Below are 14,463 nucleotides of genomic sequence, written 5' to 3'. Positions count from 1 at the left end.
AGCTTTTTCTTTTAATTATGGGAACTCATTACATGCACATAGATTTTTTTTTCTAAGATCAATAGCATATGAAACCATGGAGAGTTTGATGCAATTAAAGAATGTTCTGTGCTTTAATCTAAAGTGGTAATAAACATTTGCTTTTGCTGGGTTGTCATGTCAACAGTAAACAACTTTCTCATTTAAATTTTTGATCAAACTTCATAGTCTCAGTATCATCTACATTCACAATCTTTAATTCAGAACATTTTAGTGTGTGATGTTATTTGCAATAGTAAAAAAAGCTCATTTGAAGCATTTAAAATTGTGCTTTTTTAAAGTTATTGCAGTTTTTAAAGAGCTTTAAATTAAAAGCTCATGATTTTTTGTTTCCTTGAGGAATGAATAAAGCCCTTTACGCCCATTTGTATTGCCCTCTAACTATTGAGTTGTATTAACTTCATCTTATTTTGCCCTGAGGAAAATGGTAAGAGTAAAAAATAAGAAATACGAAAAAAAAAATCAAAATCATACTATTTTACACGAGTATCAAAGTTCACAACATGTGTTTAAATGGCGAGCGTTACAATAGTTGTGCCATCAAAGATTTACAAAAAAACAAAAGATCTCAGCAAAGTGATTTTTCAAACATTTTATTTATTTTAAAACTTTTTATGTAGAGATGGTGGAAAATGTAATCTTTTACTACATGAAGTGAAAATTTTACACAGAACGCATCAAGTCCAAAACCGAAATATGTACACCAAAAAATTGCATGAGCAGGGATCTTTCATGGCAGATCATAGGATCCATGATTATTTCCTTTGAGTTCTAGCATGGATATTTATGTGCCTACCATTAAATGATCACTTATGGTCGATGCTGAAAAAGTCTAGATGTTATTGTGCTATGTAAAGTTTTTGAATACAAAGCAGAGAACACAATTGACTAATTAAGCAAATTTTATTGCAGTAATTTGCTTGTTTTTTGGAGCCTAAACCCCCCAAAACGCATTTATGTTATAGAAGAGTATGGTTTCTTGTTTCTTCATGAGATGTTTATTATTCTGGGACGTTTTTAGAATCAGGTGAACTTTTTCAATGTAAGTTATGTGTAATAAATCTAGAACTTTTAAAAAAATCTTTTTCTGGAGGCTTTGATGTATGTAGTGAAAGATCTGCCATGAAAGTTCAGCCAAAGTAAATAAAAAACTGCTTTAAATATTTGACTTATAAAGTGAAGCCATATTCTTTCAAACTGTTTGCATATGCAAATAAAAGTTGCTTTGAATAGAAATGGAAACTTGTTATATGTTTTAGATCATCGTACTAAACAAAAATAAGCTGCTGCACATTGTTTGTTTGGTTGATATTTACTTTTACCCCAAATCACTCTGCTTGCATTCTCTTCTGTTGTGCAAGAGATCCACAAATATTTAAAAGAACAATTCTAAAAAATATGTTTATGTAATACTTCAGTTTGGTTCTTTATGGACATAAATAAAAGGTCCCATGGGTCAAAACATTATTCGCAAAAAAAAAAAAAAAAAAAAAAAAAAGAATTAAAAAAAGAGATAAACTGTTGTGGATGTCAACAGATGTTTTGTATATGACTGTGACTGATTGTATTTTGTGACGGAAAACACTTAAAAATTTAACTGAGGTGATAGCTTTCACTTTGATCCATATTTCTCTTACTTTAGAGACTTTATGCTTACAAACAACAGCAATGGTCGCCACTGCAGCCTGATTGGTGACTCCATTAATTATTGACAGAGATATTTAGCATATGCCATATTGCTAGCCAAATGTGGTAATATTGATTGTGCTTTATACAGTCTTTTGAAAGTCTATTGTTAGAAAAGTGAATTCTAAATTTTATGCAAGAAGAGAATAAAAACACCAATTATGATTTATTTAGTTTTCATACTTTTCATATTTTTGATCATTTGTTGCTCTAACCTAAAATAACACCAGTTTGCTTTGTAAACTTTAAAAAGGCCCAATTGACTCTAGATTTGCTTGTCCTCCCACTCTCTAGTCCTCACAGCTCTTAAAATGAGCAGAACCTCATATAGCATGTATCTTATTGCTGTGTTGTTTTTTCTTTAGCAAAATCTAAATAATAAAAAGCGACAAACTCTTCTACAAGGCTCTGTTCTACTCTGAATGGGGAGACATTCAACACAAATCAAATGCACTTGATTAAGTGACCATCAAGTCTTTACCACCTTCTAGTTTCATTTTACACAGTAGGCCTTTGAAACAGACTTGTCTGTATTGTGTCATTTAAATGAGGCGTTGTTACCCATGTGTCTGCTTCAGGAAATGAAATCAGTTGATTTATTTACTTTCACTGGTTAACTTGTGTCCAGGCTGAAGCCTGCATGAACATGTCTGGTCTGTGGTTTTTAATTGGGTTAAATCTGCCAGAGTATTCTGGACAGCATCACAACACAGTGGAATATGCTGATGTTGACTTCTTGCTTGGGTTTCCTGAGTCGACCAGATATTCTGAAAATTACTCTAAAGAGTCCCCTCGTTTTGGTCTAACTGGTACCCTATTAAAATGTTATTAGGTAGTTGGGAGGGGTCTGACGACTGGAAACATTAACGCTTCCAGTTTAGTGAAACCATAAAATCAAGTCAATCAGCAATCCCATATGGTAGACCACCAAATGTATATTATTTTCACCAGCCGCAATGGAGATAAATATGCCTTTTGAGTAATGCAATAAGCATGTAAAGGGTCTGTTAAAATACCTGGTTGTATATGAACAATTCTGTGATGGAGCTGAGTGGAACCAGCTGTTAGTGGTTTTATAGGGTAGAGAGGCTGGGAAATTCAACAGTTTCCATCTACAAGTATGTTTTCACTCCATTTTCCCAGTTGTATTTCTGGTTTGAAATTGTTAAATCAAAGTGTCAGTCTTGATTTTAACCAGGGTACTTTCTGTACCATATTTGATCCTCAAATAGGGCACATTTGAGTATCAAATAGTTATATAGGAATTATATTTTTTCCAACAATTTCAGTCTGTGACTGGAACTAGTTGGAAACACAAATGGATTTTATTTGTGGTTCGTCAAAAAAATGTAAAAGTTCAATCAGTAGCTTTAACATTCAATCAAAAAAAAGTACTTTTTAAAAGTCTTCATAACCAATAAACTTACAAATTTTGTCATGAAAAAATACCCTAATTTCTTTTGTTTTTACCTAACAGCCCAACACAAAGTAATATTATTGCTCAGTTTACAACTAACAAGTGCATTTGGTCTTTAGTCAGACAAGCAAATGCAGGACATTTTTTGTACAGATAAAGTAAATGCAAAAAAAAAAAAGATTTTGGGAAAGCTTCTATCAAATATGTTCCTTGATCTAATAACTTTGAAAGTAACTAGCAATCTCACATAACTGAAAGAAACAACAGCTAGAAAGTAGCAATCAGGTCCAAAATCTGGGTGTTGTGATGGACTCAGATCTGAACCTTCAGAGACTCGTTGAGTCTATCACCCAAAGAACATTTCCAGTATTAAAGGACTAATGTCCCAGCAAGATCTAGAGAAACTCATTAATGAGTTTGTTTTTGGTTGCAGTGATTACTACAGTAGCATCTTCAAAGATCTGCTAAAAGAGTCAGACAGCTGCAGCTGATCCAAAAACGCATTCTCACTAAAACCAGAAAGATAGAGCACATCACCCCAACACTAAAGTCTTTACCCTGGCTCAGAGAACAGACTTTAAAATAATTTTGTTAATTTATCAATGACTTAACAGCTTAGCACCAACATATATTAACAACCTTTTGTTGAATGAATCATCCACACTACTCAGGTCCACAGAACCAAACATGGAGAAGCAGAATTCAACTTCTGTGCACCACAAAAAACAATCTTCCAGAAACCTGCAAAACAGCTGAAACACTGAGTTCTTTTAAATCTAGACTAAATGTTTGGAGTTGCCTTTGATTAGAAGTAAGACCAACATTGATCAACATATTTGATGGCTTGATGATTTTGATGGTGGCATTTGACAAAATTTAATGTTTATTGCTTATTTCATAACTGGTGTTTTATGATGTCAAGCACAACTACCTTGTTGCTGAAACTGTTCTATAAACTTGACTTAACTGTTGTCTCACCACAGAGAGTAGACAAATGTCTGATTAAAGTTTCCAGGCAGCCCATAAAATCAGCTTTATCTGGGCTGATTGACTGACAGGAAAGGTTCTGTGGATATACTGCATGTGTTGCAGCCTGGCAGTTGCTTTTTTTCTTTTCCAGGTTGACGCTCCTTGCCCCAAAGAGAACATAACTTCATCCCAATTGTATAAAAGAGCACCAGATCCTCATGAAGCAAAAAGCAGAGCCTGAAGACATGTGTGTTTTGTGAGCGTTCTTGCCAGGACTGACAGAACAGTTCAAGGGAGAAGAATTTCTTGTGGGCAATCTTTAGTGTTTGAAATTTGATGATCATCAATGCTGATTTGATGCCTCCCAGCATTGGCAAATGTTTTCTTTAGCACAAAGAGCTTTCTGAAGTAACTTTATTATCCCCAGCCACTGCTCACACACTTCATTGTTTAGTTAATGCTTTGGAAATTCTGGCACAATTATAGTACACACCCTGCGGAGTGTGAAAGCTGAATGACTAGGGTCTGTCAAAGGTGACATCTGCCACTGGAGGAGCCGTTAGTAAAATGATTAGTGAGTGTAGAGGAATACCTCACAAAATTAGGAAGATTCTTCCAGAATCAGAACAAAGTCTGCAGAATTATCTCTTTTACTTAACATTGAAACAGTAGGTCATACAACTACTTTTCATTTTATCTGTAATGGAATCTTTGTACAAGTAAGGCAGTGACATAAAAAAGTGGTTTGGTTTCATGTCATGTAGTAGCAAGTTAGTGAATGAGATCAAAGTGTGTTTGACGGGAAAATATAATGAGCAAAATAAATTGTAGTCTTCTAATCTTACTGTGTAAAATTTTTCCTATGAAGTCATCTTCAATCTAGCAAACTATAATGATTAAAATGTCACATTTAATACCCTTTAATTAAATGTCTGATTGAGTAGACATTATCTAGCCATTAGTACTATCTGTGCCAGCAGTAATGGTGGACAAATGTCAGTGATGAAAGACTGAATTTACCATCTGGAGATACTATAAAGGCTTGTCCCTCTTAAACCGTGCATGTGCTGCTGTTTAATTACAGCATGAACATATTTATTATTTGGTCGTAACCAATCACTTGCATTTTAGATTTATATGATGTTAATTACTGACATGCCAGTGAAGTTAGCAAGAAGCCAAGCAAACCAAGTCAAGAAAAAGAGTACTTAGAATATAAACATTTGTATGTCAAAAATAATTCACTAACCACCTTAAATCAAGTGCAGTTAAAGTCAAAAACTACAGGATATAAATGGATCCTTTTTTAACACAGGTCGCAATATATGCTGTCAGTAGTTTCATAATGAACTTTATCTAATTACAGTTCTTTGTGCATTCTTTTTTGTTTTTAATCTTTAACTAAAAGTAATCATGTACTCGTGATTCTGTGTTTAGCTGTGTCTCTTTCCTGGACAAAGACACTGAAGTGTTCCCTGTTGAAGTGAACAGGGTTCTATGTTTCTCTTTCTCATAGAAAGATATTGTTGATTTTCAATAACATAGAAATGGTCAATGCATTGTTTTATCTGAAGTTATTTACTTAAATCCATTAATTTAACATTTGCTTCCATCTTTTACATAACAATATACACTAGGCTTATTCTTCTGTGTTTAGTCTTGTTCTTGAAAGACTCACTGTTGGAGCTTTTCCTGCCATTAACCCTGTGTCATATTTTTGTATTACACATAGTATTCTGTACTCTTTTTTTTTTTTTCAGATAGAAAATATTTCTGATTTAATACCATTGTGTTTTGCTCTTTTTCCTGGACAAACAGCAAACACTTCTAGAAAAACAACCTTAAACGCAGCTTGCTATCTTTAACTCTGTATTCTTCATTTTTCTTTCACAGAGAAAGCACCACTGATTCAATGCTTCTGTGTCCTTCCTGGGAGCAGCAACTGATGGCGCAGTATAAATAAAAATTAATTGAATTGAAACAATACACATTCCACCATACATCTTTAATAAGGTATACTTTATATACAATAATAACTTATATATACACAGTTACAATTTGGTTCTGTGACAATTTTGTGTGTTTCTATACATTGTACTATGCTTTAAGTGCTACTGAGGTAAGATATTCAGGAATGGCTTCTGTAAAATATATCAGCATAAAATATGTCAGGCAAAATTTATGAGAATAAGCTCTAGCAGGCAATGTTTTTCACAAATATGTGCAAAACATTAAGAGATAAAACCAAAATGCTGTCCTGATGTAGCAAAATATTTCAAATGGAGCTTTAGATCAAAGACAAAAACCTATATAGTTGATGTCCATGTGCAGTAATACGTACAGGGAGTCCAGCCCCAGATTGTAATGAAAGATACAGATGCAGAAAAAGAAAACCTCTGTGCAGAGCAGTAATAGGGGCATTATGCAGGCAACATCAGGGATCAGATTAAGATCACTTCCATTTCAACAAACTGAGATCAAAGCAACTTCTGGCACTGCCTGGACTTTGGAACCATTTGCTTGATTTTTGACACAAAACTACTGAATAAATTAGTATTCATGATCGGCAGCTTCCTTAATGGTGGGCTGGTAAGTTTTAAAATGAACACTAATGTCTGGTCTGATGCTTATCAGAAGTGAAATTTCTGGAACATGCATACAACACCTAACCAGCTTCAGCTGCTTCTCAGAATTCACACAATTGCATATTGTTCTTGTTTAGTCTATTGGTCCCATAGGGGTGAGGGGAGCTAAAATCCTGTCTGAGCATGACTGGGCCAGACACTAAAGCCGAATGAGAGGAGACAGTCATAGACAAATGTAACGCTACCTCTACCTCTGAACACAGCAACCCTGGGGCCAGTGAGGCCACTGATCTGTCCTGGCATTGCTTTGGAGGAATTTTATAGCTGCTCTCTTGGGTGTTAAACAGTTAAGTGGCCCTAAATGCTTAATTAGGTGCTGGAAGTCACAGGCACTTTGCACCCGCTCTGCAAACCACAACACATCAGCTTATTAGGGGCATGGTGAGCCACACGCCAAATAATTAGGGATGGCGGCAATGCTAGACCGCAAGATTGGGCTATAAGTAGACTAACAGGCAGTTAGGGAGAATGGGGGGGAGAGGGTCACAGCTAGGGTCACTGTGGAGGAAGTAGGTGTAGTAGGAGAGTGTGTGAATGTGTGTTAGGATTGTAGACATGTGGTCCCAGGCAGAATGCTGTGTTCATCCAGGACACTTAAACGTTAAACTCTCCACCTAAAATGTATCCGTGTGTTTTGAGGTTTTCTTTCCTTTTTTATGAGGTGGTCGGTTGAACTTTTCCATTCGCTACATCTGCGTGTCATCAGCGCCTCCACACTTACCAGACGTATTGTATGTTAATCAGTGGATAAATCCACAATTGTTTTAACGTAAACATCATCCCAAAGTCCTTGCAAGGTCTTAAAGCTGAAAATATCTAATTACACTGTTGGTAGTTTCTGCTTTTTCTTTTTTTTGTTTTTGTTGCAAGTAAAATTCAGCAACAGACACCTTGGCGTCAACAGATGCCCAAAGCAAATTTATCAAGTAAAAGCTGAGCAGAGTGATGTTTTAGCATTTCCATCTGGTCCCAGTGATGGGAAGAAGGAAAGTCATGTTTGCTACTCTCTTCGTGTGATGACAGTATGATCAACGGAGCAGTTATGAATTGGAACTAAGGCTGTGGTCAAACTGGGACAAAAGAATCTAGCTACATGAATTGCCAGATGAAGCACAAGGTCTGTGTACAAATTCAAAAGCTTTTAGCAAAGGACACCTATGGTCAGTTCCAAATATCATTATTATTACTATTATGTCCTTTAATGAATAAAGACCCTCAGAAAAACACATCAGTGGCTGGTGGAGAACCAGGGGTAAAGACAAAAGCAGTAGGTACATCTTAACAAACTTGTAAATCATCAAAAGTGAATGCATTTTAACAAAGTAAAACCGATGTACTGTATGGATTTATTTCAAGTTTTTGTTAATTTTGATGATTATGGTTTAAAGCCCTAGAAATCCTTTGACATAGTTGAAATTTGATGATCAGTCATTGCAAAAGAAACAAACTGTTCTGCTGCATTGAATCAGAAATTCAAGCAAAAGGAGCCCCGACCTAGTACCATATACTCTATGGATACACTTTCAGTAGACTGATAATTCTTTATTAAAACCTCCTGAATTTAATTCTTTGAACAAATTTATTTGACTCTAATTAATTTATACAGTGTACAAGTTTACACTGTATTTACTTATTTGAATTTACTTACTGAAATAAATGAACTTTTTGTTGATATGCTAATTTAGAGAGAGTTGCGTCCAGCGCAAACAATTTCTGGGTATTTGGGTATCATGCAATGCAATTATTTTGTGGAACACAACATGATGATTAAAAATCAGAAAGAAAATTAGATGATTACATTCTTGCAGAGCAGAACCAAAGTGAAATTGAAGATTTAACAACTTTTTTTAAACAAACATCTTTTTCCCCCTCTCACACTTTGCAGCAAAAACATAGAAAAGCAATCTTTTTTTGGTATTTGGAGTTTAGCTTCTTAAAATATAAAGAAATGTGGACAAGATGCCCACTGGCATTCTTCATGTTTTGGGGTAATTTTGTACACATGTATGTAATGTCCTACTTGTCAGGGCAAACGCTGTCCCTACATAAATGTGTACTTAAAGACCTCCTGAATATTCAGACACTGGCACAACGCTGGGAGGGAGAGGTGCACTGGGACGGACACACCAACTGGCTGTGAAAGCTGTTGATACTCTGTCGTCCAGCCACTGCCACCACCTCGCTGGTTCCCAGCACATCCACGCACAGTGACTCTACAGCGTCCAGCCTCTCGATCTGCACCAGCCGAGTGAGGAGGTCAGGGATGCTGTAGCCGGCCGTGCTCACTCTTTCAAAGAGCTGTAGGCCGTCGCTCATGCCGCCAATCTCATCACGCTTCAGGCCGAAACTCTCTGCCAGGTGCCTCCATGTCTTCACCACAGCCGCCTCGCTGCTGTAGGAGGAACTCAGCATGCGGCTGGCCTTCTCTAGGCAGTCGAAGGGAAGCTCTGTAGGGCTTAGGCCTGAGGAGGAGACATGGATTTCAAAATAAAATGTCTGATTATTATGTTATACAGTAACAAATGTAAAAAAAAAAAAAGTGGTTAGTCACATTAAAACCACTTTAATGTATTTTAGTACATTGGATATTGCATTAGAATTGCTAAGTCAAGATCCAAACCTTAATGCCTTGAAAATCTGTAGCAATATTTGAAAATGGCTGCTTACTACTACTCTACAAAAATGGCAAATATATATATACTGCATATACTGTATATATATACAGTACAGACCAAAAGTTTGGACACACCTTTTAATTCAATGAGTTTCCTTTATTTTCATGACTATTGACATTGTAGATTCACACTGAAGGCATCAAACTATGAATAACACATGTGGAAATATGCATTAAACAAAAAAGTGTAAAACAACTGAAAATACCCCTTATATTCTAGTTTCTTCAAACTAGAAGAAACTAGTTTTCTTACTGCTTTGCACACGCTCTGCATTTTCTTGATGAGCTTCAAGAGGTAGTCACCTGAAATGGTTTTCACTTCATAGGTGTGCCCTGTCAGGTTAATAAGTGGGATTTATTGCCTTATAAATAGTCATGAAAATAAAGAAAACCCATTTTAATTAGAAGGTGTGTCCAAACTTTTGGTCTGTACTGTATATCTCAGAGATGAGTAACATTTTTAAACAGGTACCATTTACTTTTAGCCTTTACTCACAAAGGTTAGAGGTCAGGCAGAGTAAGAATAGAAGAGAAGCAGCAATGACCTTGCAGCTAATTCTTTCTGCATATGGGCCAACCACGTTACCCCACACACTGTCCCACCAAAAGACTTTAAAGGGGCAGCATTATGTATTTTCAGGTACAAAGTGGTATTTTATAACACAATCTAGTAACTATGTCAACTTCAGTTATCATAAAATGACTTTAAAGAAATTTGATTTTGTAATTTAACAACTTGAAAAAATGGGACTCTGTCCCTTTAAATAGCATTTCATTTAATTGACAAGCAGCTTGTATAATGAGCTCAGCAGATGTGTAGTTCCACCAGGTGTTTAACTGCTGAAGGAGCTGAGTGGGAGAGTCGTGGGGGAAGGCTGCTCTGTGAGGCGTGGAAACCGCAGCTCCAAAGAGGAGATTAAAGGATATCTCCCCTAAAAAAGGTCAATTTTACATAACACTGCCTCTTTAAAAGACAGCTTTGTTTTTAACCAAAGGCGGTCCTACAGAATCAAAGGCACATCACACTTGAGAGTTTCATTATGCAAAACTTTGTGTTGGTCCATAAAATCTCAATAAATAACATTACAATTTGTAATTGTAACCTGACAAAATAAGAGAAAAAACACCAAAGCGGTCATCCTTCTCAGATGATGCATCGTTCATTCTTGTAAAACAATGAAAACATCAATTACAAGGCTTGGTAGAAAGTTTCTCCTCTGATTGACTTACCCTCGGTAACATTGCAGGTTCTAGCATACAGCTCTAGTATCTTTTTCCTTCGACTCTGTAGCATCTGTGTGGTATTGAAGAAAAAAAAAACATCTTTATGAGATTATAAAAGGATCGTAAGTTATAAGTCTGTTCATAATCATATTCTGACTTCAGTACAGTCCTTAAAAAGCTCTGTCTTCCTACCCCTGGGGTTTTATTGTTGTTGATCCCGTTCATGCTGCTGATGTGGTTGGTGGAGGCAATGTGGTTGACACTGTTGATGTGGTTGGGACTCTGGATGTTAATGGTGTGGCTGGCTGCAACTATGGGGGTACCATTGGATGTGCGGCCGCGGTCCAGGAGTCCCAAAGAGAGCAGAGAGAGGTCAGGTTTGTTGCCCAGGTCCACGAGGCACAAGTTGGGGTTGGGGGACGCGCTCTCGACAGATCCCTGCTTGTCAGATGACGGCTCCTCATCGCTGTCGATGCTGCGGCTCAACAACTGCTCATTCTCAGATGATGCATCATTTTCACTGCATATACAAACAAAATAACACATGATATACTTATATTCATGAATATTTCAGCTATATATATATACAGATCTATAGATATATATAAGCAAACATTTGACATGTTACCAACAAAAAGTGAAGGAAGTTGAGGAAGTTTTTATGAATTTTGCCATTTCTGTCAACCCTTTAAAACAGAAACAGTTGTTTACAGTTGTTAATACTAACTCTGACAATTAGTCTAATTGAGCTAATATGTTGCTACTATAAGTTGCTAAAGACAGATTAAAATAATTTATCATTTTATCTCTGTTTGAAAATCTGTTTGACTACAAAGCTGTGTAACAATGACTGCACTGTTACACAAGGTATGATATCATCTATGCTAATACAAACAATGACTGATCATGACAGAAAGGCTGCCGATTGGGGTCTTTCGGTCATACTAAATGAATAAATGATTTACCATCTGTTGACAATAAATAATTTTTTTTCTCGGATATTGCATTTTATTCCAGCTGCTATTTATTTTGAATGAATCTTTATTAAAAAAAAAAAAACGTTTTGAGTCCACTGATTTTGTGAACTTTGATATTTTTAGAGAAAAGGCGTACAAAAGTAAAGAAAACATTTAGTGGACCAGAGTCGATCTTATCTGTCTTACTGGTTGCTGTTTTAAACATTTTCATATCTCATTTCACAGACTGAAAGGCTTTTATTAATGTAATGTTTCAATTGTTGACTATGACTGTATTTTTTTGTGTTTTTATGATGTAAAATACTTTGAACTGCCTTGTTGCTGAAATGTGCTGTACAAGTCAACTTGACTTGACTTAACTTGATTGGAACTACTATGTGTCAAGTGGTGGTAGAAAATCACAACAAACAAGGCTCCATACTAAATGCTGCTTTTATTCAGCATCTTTATGATCCGACCAGCTCAGATTATACAACATCTCCTTATATCCATGCTCATGACATACAAAGATATACTTGTGTGTTAGTATGAACCATAGTTCACTATAGTTACTGAGTCAGTATTGCACAAACCTCCGTGGGTAGACGGGTCAGAACTGGTACCAAATCAAGGCTAAATATGGCAAAATCATTGTTTTTGATCTTAAAAAATCCAAATTAGAAATTTAAACTAAGCTAAATATCATTGAGCTAGAGACCGCAGTTAATGTAAATAACCTAGTTGTTAGTATTGACTTTAACTTTAACTATGAAATCAAGTTAATAATAAATCAGACTATTACTCTTCTTGAAAATAATGTCACAAGAAAAGCACATCAGTGCTTTTATACTGAATGAAGCCTGGTGCCTTATTCTTTGTAGTTGTTTATATTATTTATAGTTGTTACAATTAACTGGAATCAATACTAGCAAGCATGAGCTTTATAAAATCGAACAATCAGAAATCAGCCTGGGTATCGGTGCATCTCTAACCTTTACGACATGTCTGTAAATCACAGGAAGATGCTATCTTGTTTCCACCTCTCCTGATGTTTTTAAGCAGTTCCTGAAACAACGCTGCCTTTTACAACACAATCCCATATATTATAATTTTATCAACAATCCTCTCTCTGTCCATCTCCTCTGGATTTTCTTGTAAAAGCACCTTGTTGACAGAGATGCACACTGAATGCTATTGTATCCATGTCCTATGCTCTTTCTTCTCAAATACACACCTACACACAAGATGCCATTGTTTCCCAGATACCTAACACCCTTTCTGGCAACTAATGTAGTGAGTTAGCACATCCTCTTGCATCCAGCTTCAATGCGTTGTTGACTGCTGTTGATGCAAAAATGTGTGTGTGTGTTCCATGTGCATGTATGTAGAGTATCTGTGTGTATAATCTCTTCTTTAATTTGCTGTTCTTCCATTAATATTAAAAGACAACAAATTAAAGCATACATACAAAGAGAATTTGAGTAATAAAACAGATTGGTATAAAGACGTAAAAAGTCTTCAAGTTTCAACACTTCTCTGTGCACTCACCAGTGCTGATAAAGCATGACTGTCCTCTCATGAGGTTTAAGGGGTATGCAGAGAGGAAGGAGAGAAAACCTTCACTCTTTTGTTGTCTGGGAAGACATTCTTTCCCCTGATGGTGGTTTTATGTGAAGACTGGAATAAATACCACTGTGCACCGTGACAACTAACGCCTTTTCTCAGCATTTCTTATGCTTCAGGGCTCAAATGTGCTGCCTTACCTCATACCCTACACTAAAGCCACATAATTGGGCTGTCTGCTTTATTCCTTAATTTAAAAAACTCAGGTGATATTATTTTACACATACTGTACATACTCGCAGACACAAGAAGAAATGCCCACAGGGCAACAACATAACTACTGCAAAGGCTGGTTTTGTGGCAGTTTAATTATGGGCAGATTGGGATAAATTAAGTTGTGCTGAGTCTGTGTATCCAGATATACTCATTAATTTAGCATGTGCAGGATCATAAAATACATTTAGATTTAATTTGATATAACCTGTATTTTAAAATGTAAGAACTTTTAAAATCAGAATAGAAAACTTTGTAAATCTATAGAATTTGTAGCATGATTGATGGTTGACATGCTACTGGAAAAAAAAGTTTATAGTTCTTCTATATATCACAGCAAAAAAGAGCAATCAATTGTTACAAAGTAACATATTATCACAAATGATGACAGACGAGTAAAGGAAAAAGAGTATAGTTTGTCTTTCCCATCTATACAGCAGTACACCAGTCAAAGCTTTTGTCTGGATAGATTTGCACCAAACTACATGGGAAGTTCTTTCAGAGGGAATGTGATTTTTTTTGTTTGTTTGTCTCACTCAGAAAGAAAGAATCGGTTATTCCAAAAATACTTAATGCACTCAGCAAAACAGACCATTTTTGGATAAATAATCTTTTGATTAATTAAAATAAGGGTGTTTGGAAGCAAGGGGTAAAGTTACACTTAAAGGCTGAGAAGTATGGGGTTGTCATGTTGGTTTATGTTTTGCTGAACAAAAGACTGGTGCACTTAATAGATTAGGTGAAATTACGCAGCATCTGAAGACATCAAATTGGAAATTAAAGCTTGTTGCCTAATCTCAGTTAGATCAAGAACTGTGTTGAACAAGGCTTACTACAAACTAGCCTTGCTTACACCAGTTCAAGCAAGGCATTCCTTCAGTGTCAGGAAGGAATGGGCCAAAATTCAAGGAAATTATTGTGAGAAGTTTGTGGAAGGAGACAACAAGCATTTGACCAAAGCCAGGCAGTTTAAAATTCTGCCCAATCCCAATGAAATACTGTATATATCCATCAAGA

At 35.9% G+C, this 14,463-nt stretch overlaps 1 protein-coding gene across 2 annotated transcripts in view; it reads right to left on the bottom strand.

Annotated features, from left to right (window-relative positions):
* Positions 1-6,097: 6,097 nt before the first annotated feature.
* The window catches only part of edar (ectodysplasin A receptor), a 47,934-nt gene continuing 39,568 nt past the window's right edge, over positions 6,098-14,463 (bottom strand). For both annotated transcript variants that reach the window (XM_023336324.1, XM_005800715.2), the window contains 3 exons: positions 10,847-11,174; positions 10,661-10,724; positions 6,098-9,218 (listed from right to left, as the gene is read on the bottom strand). In XM_023336324.1, the coding sequence (XP_023192092.1) occupies positions 8,833-9,218; positions 10,661-10,724; positions 10,847-11,174 (778 nt within the window). In that variant the 3' untranslated portion in view covers positions 6,098-8,832. The remainder of the gene's footprint in view (positions 9,219-10,660; positions 10,725-10,846; positions 11,175-14,463) is intronic.

The sequence above is a fragment of the Xiphophorus maculatus genome, chromosome 7 (genome assembly GCF_002775205.1).
Source record: "Xiphophorus maculatus strain JP 163 A chromosome 7, X_maculatus-5.0-male, whole genome shotgun sequence".
Classification (NCBI taxonomy): domain Eukaryota; kingdom Metazoa; phylum Chordata; class Actinopteri; order Cyprinodontiformes; family Poeciliidae; genus Xiphophorus; species Xiphophorus maculatus.
Note: the sequence above shows the minus strand (reverse complement) of the source record. Positions and strands in the feature narration are given on the sequence as shown.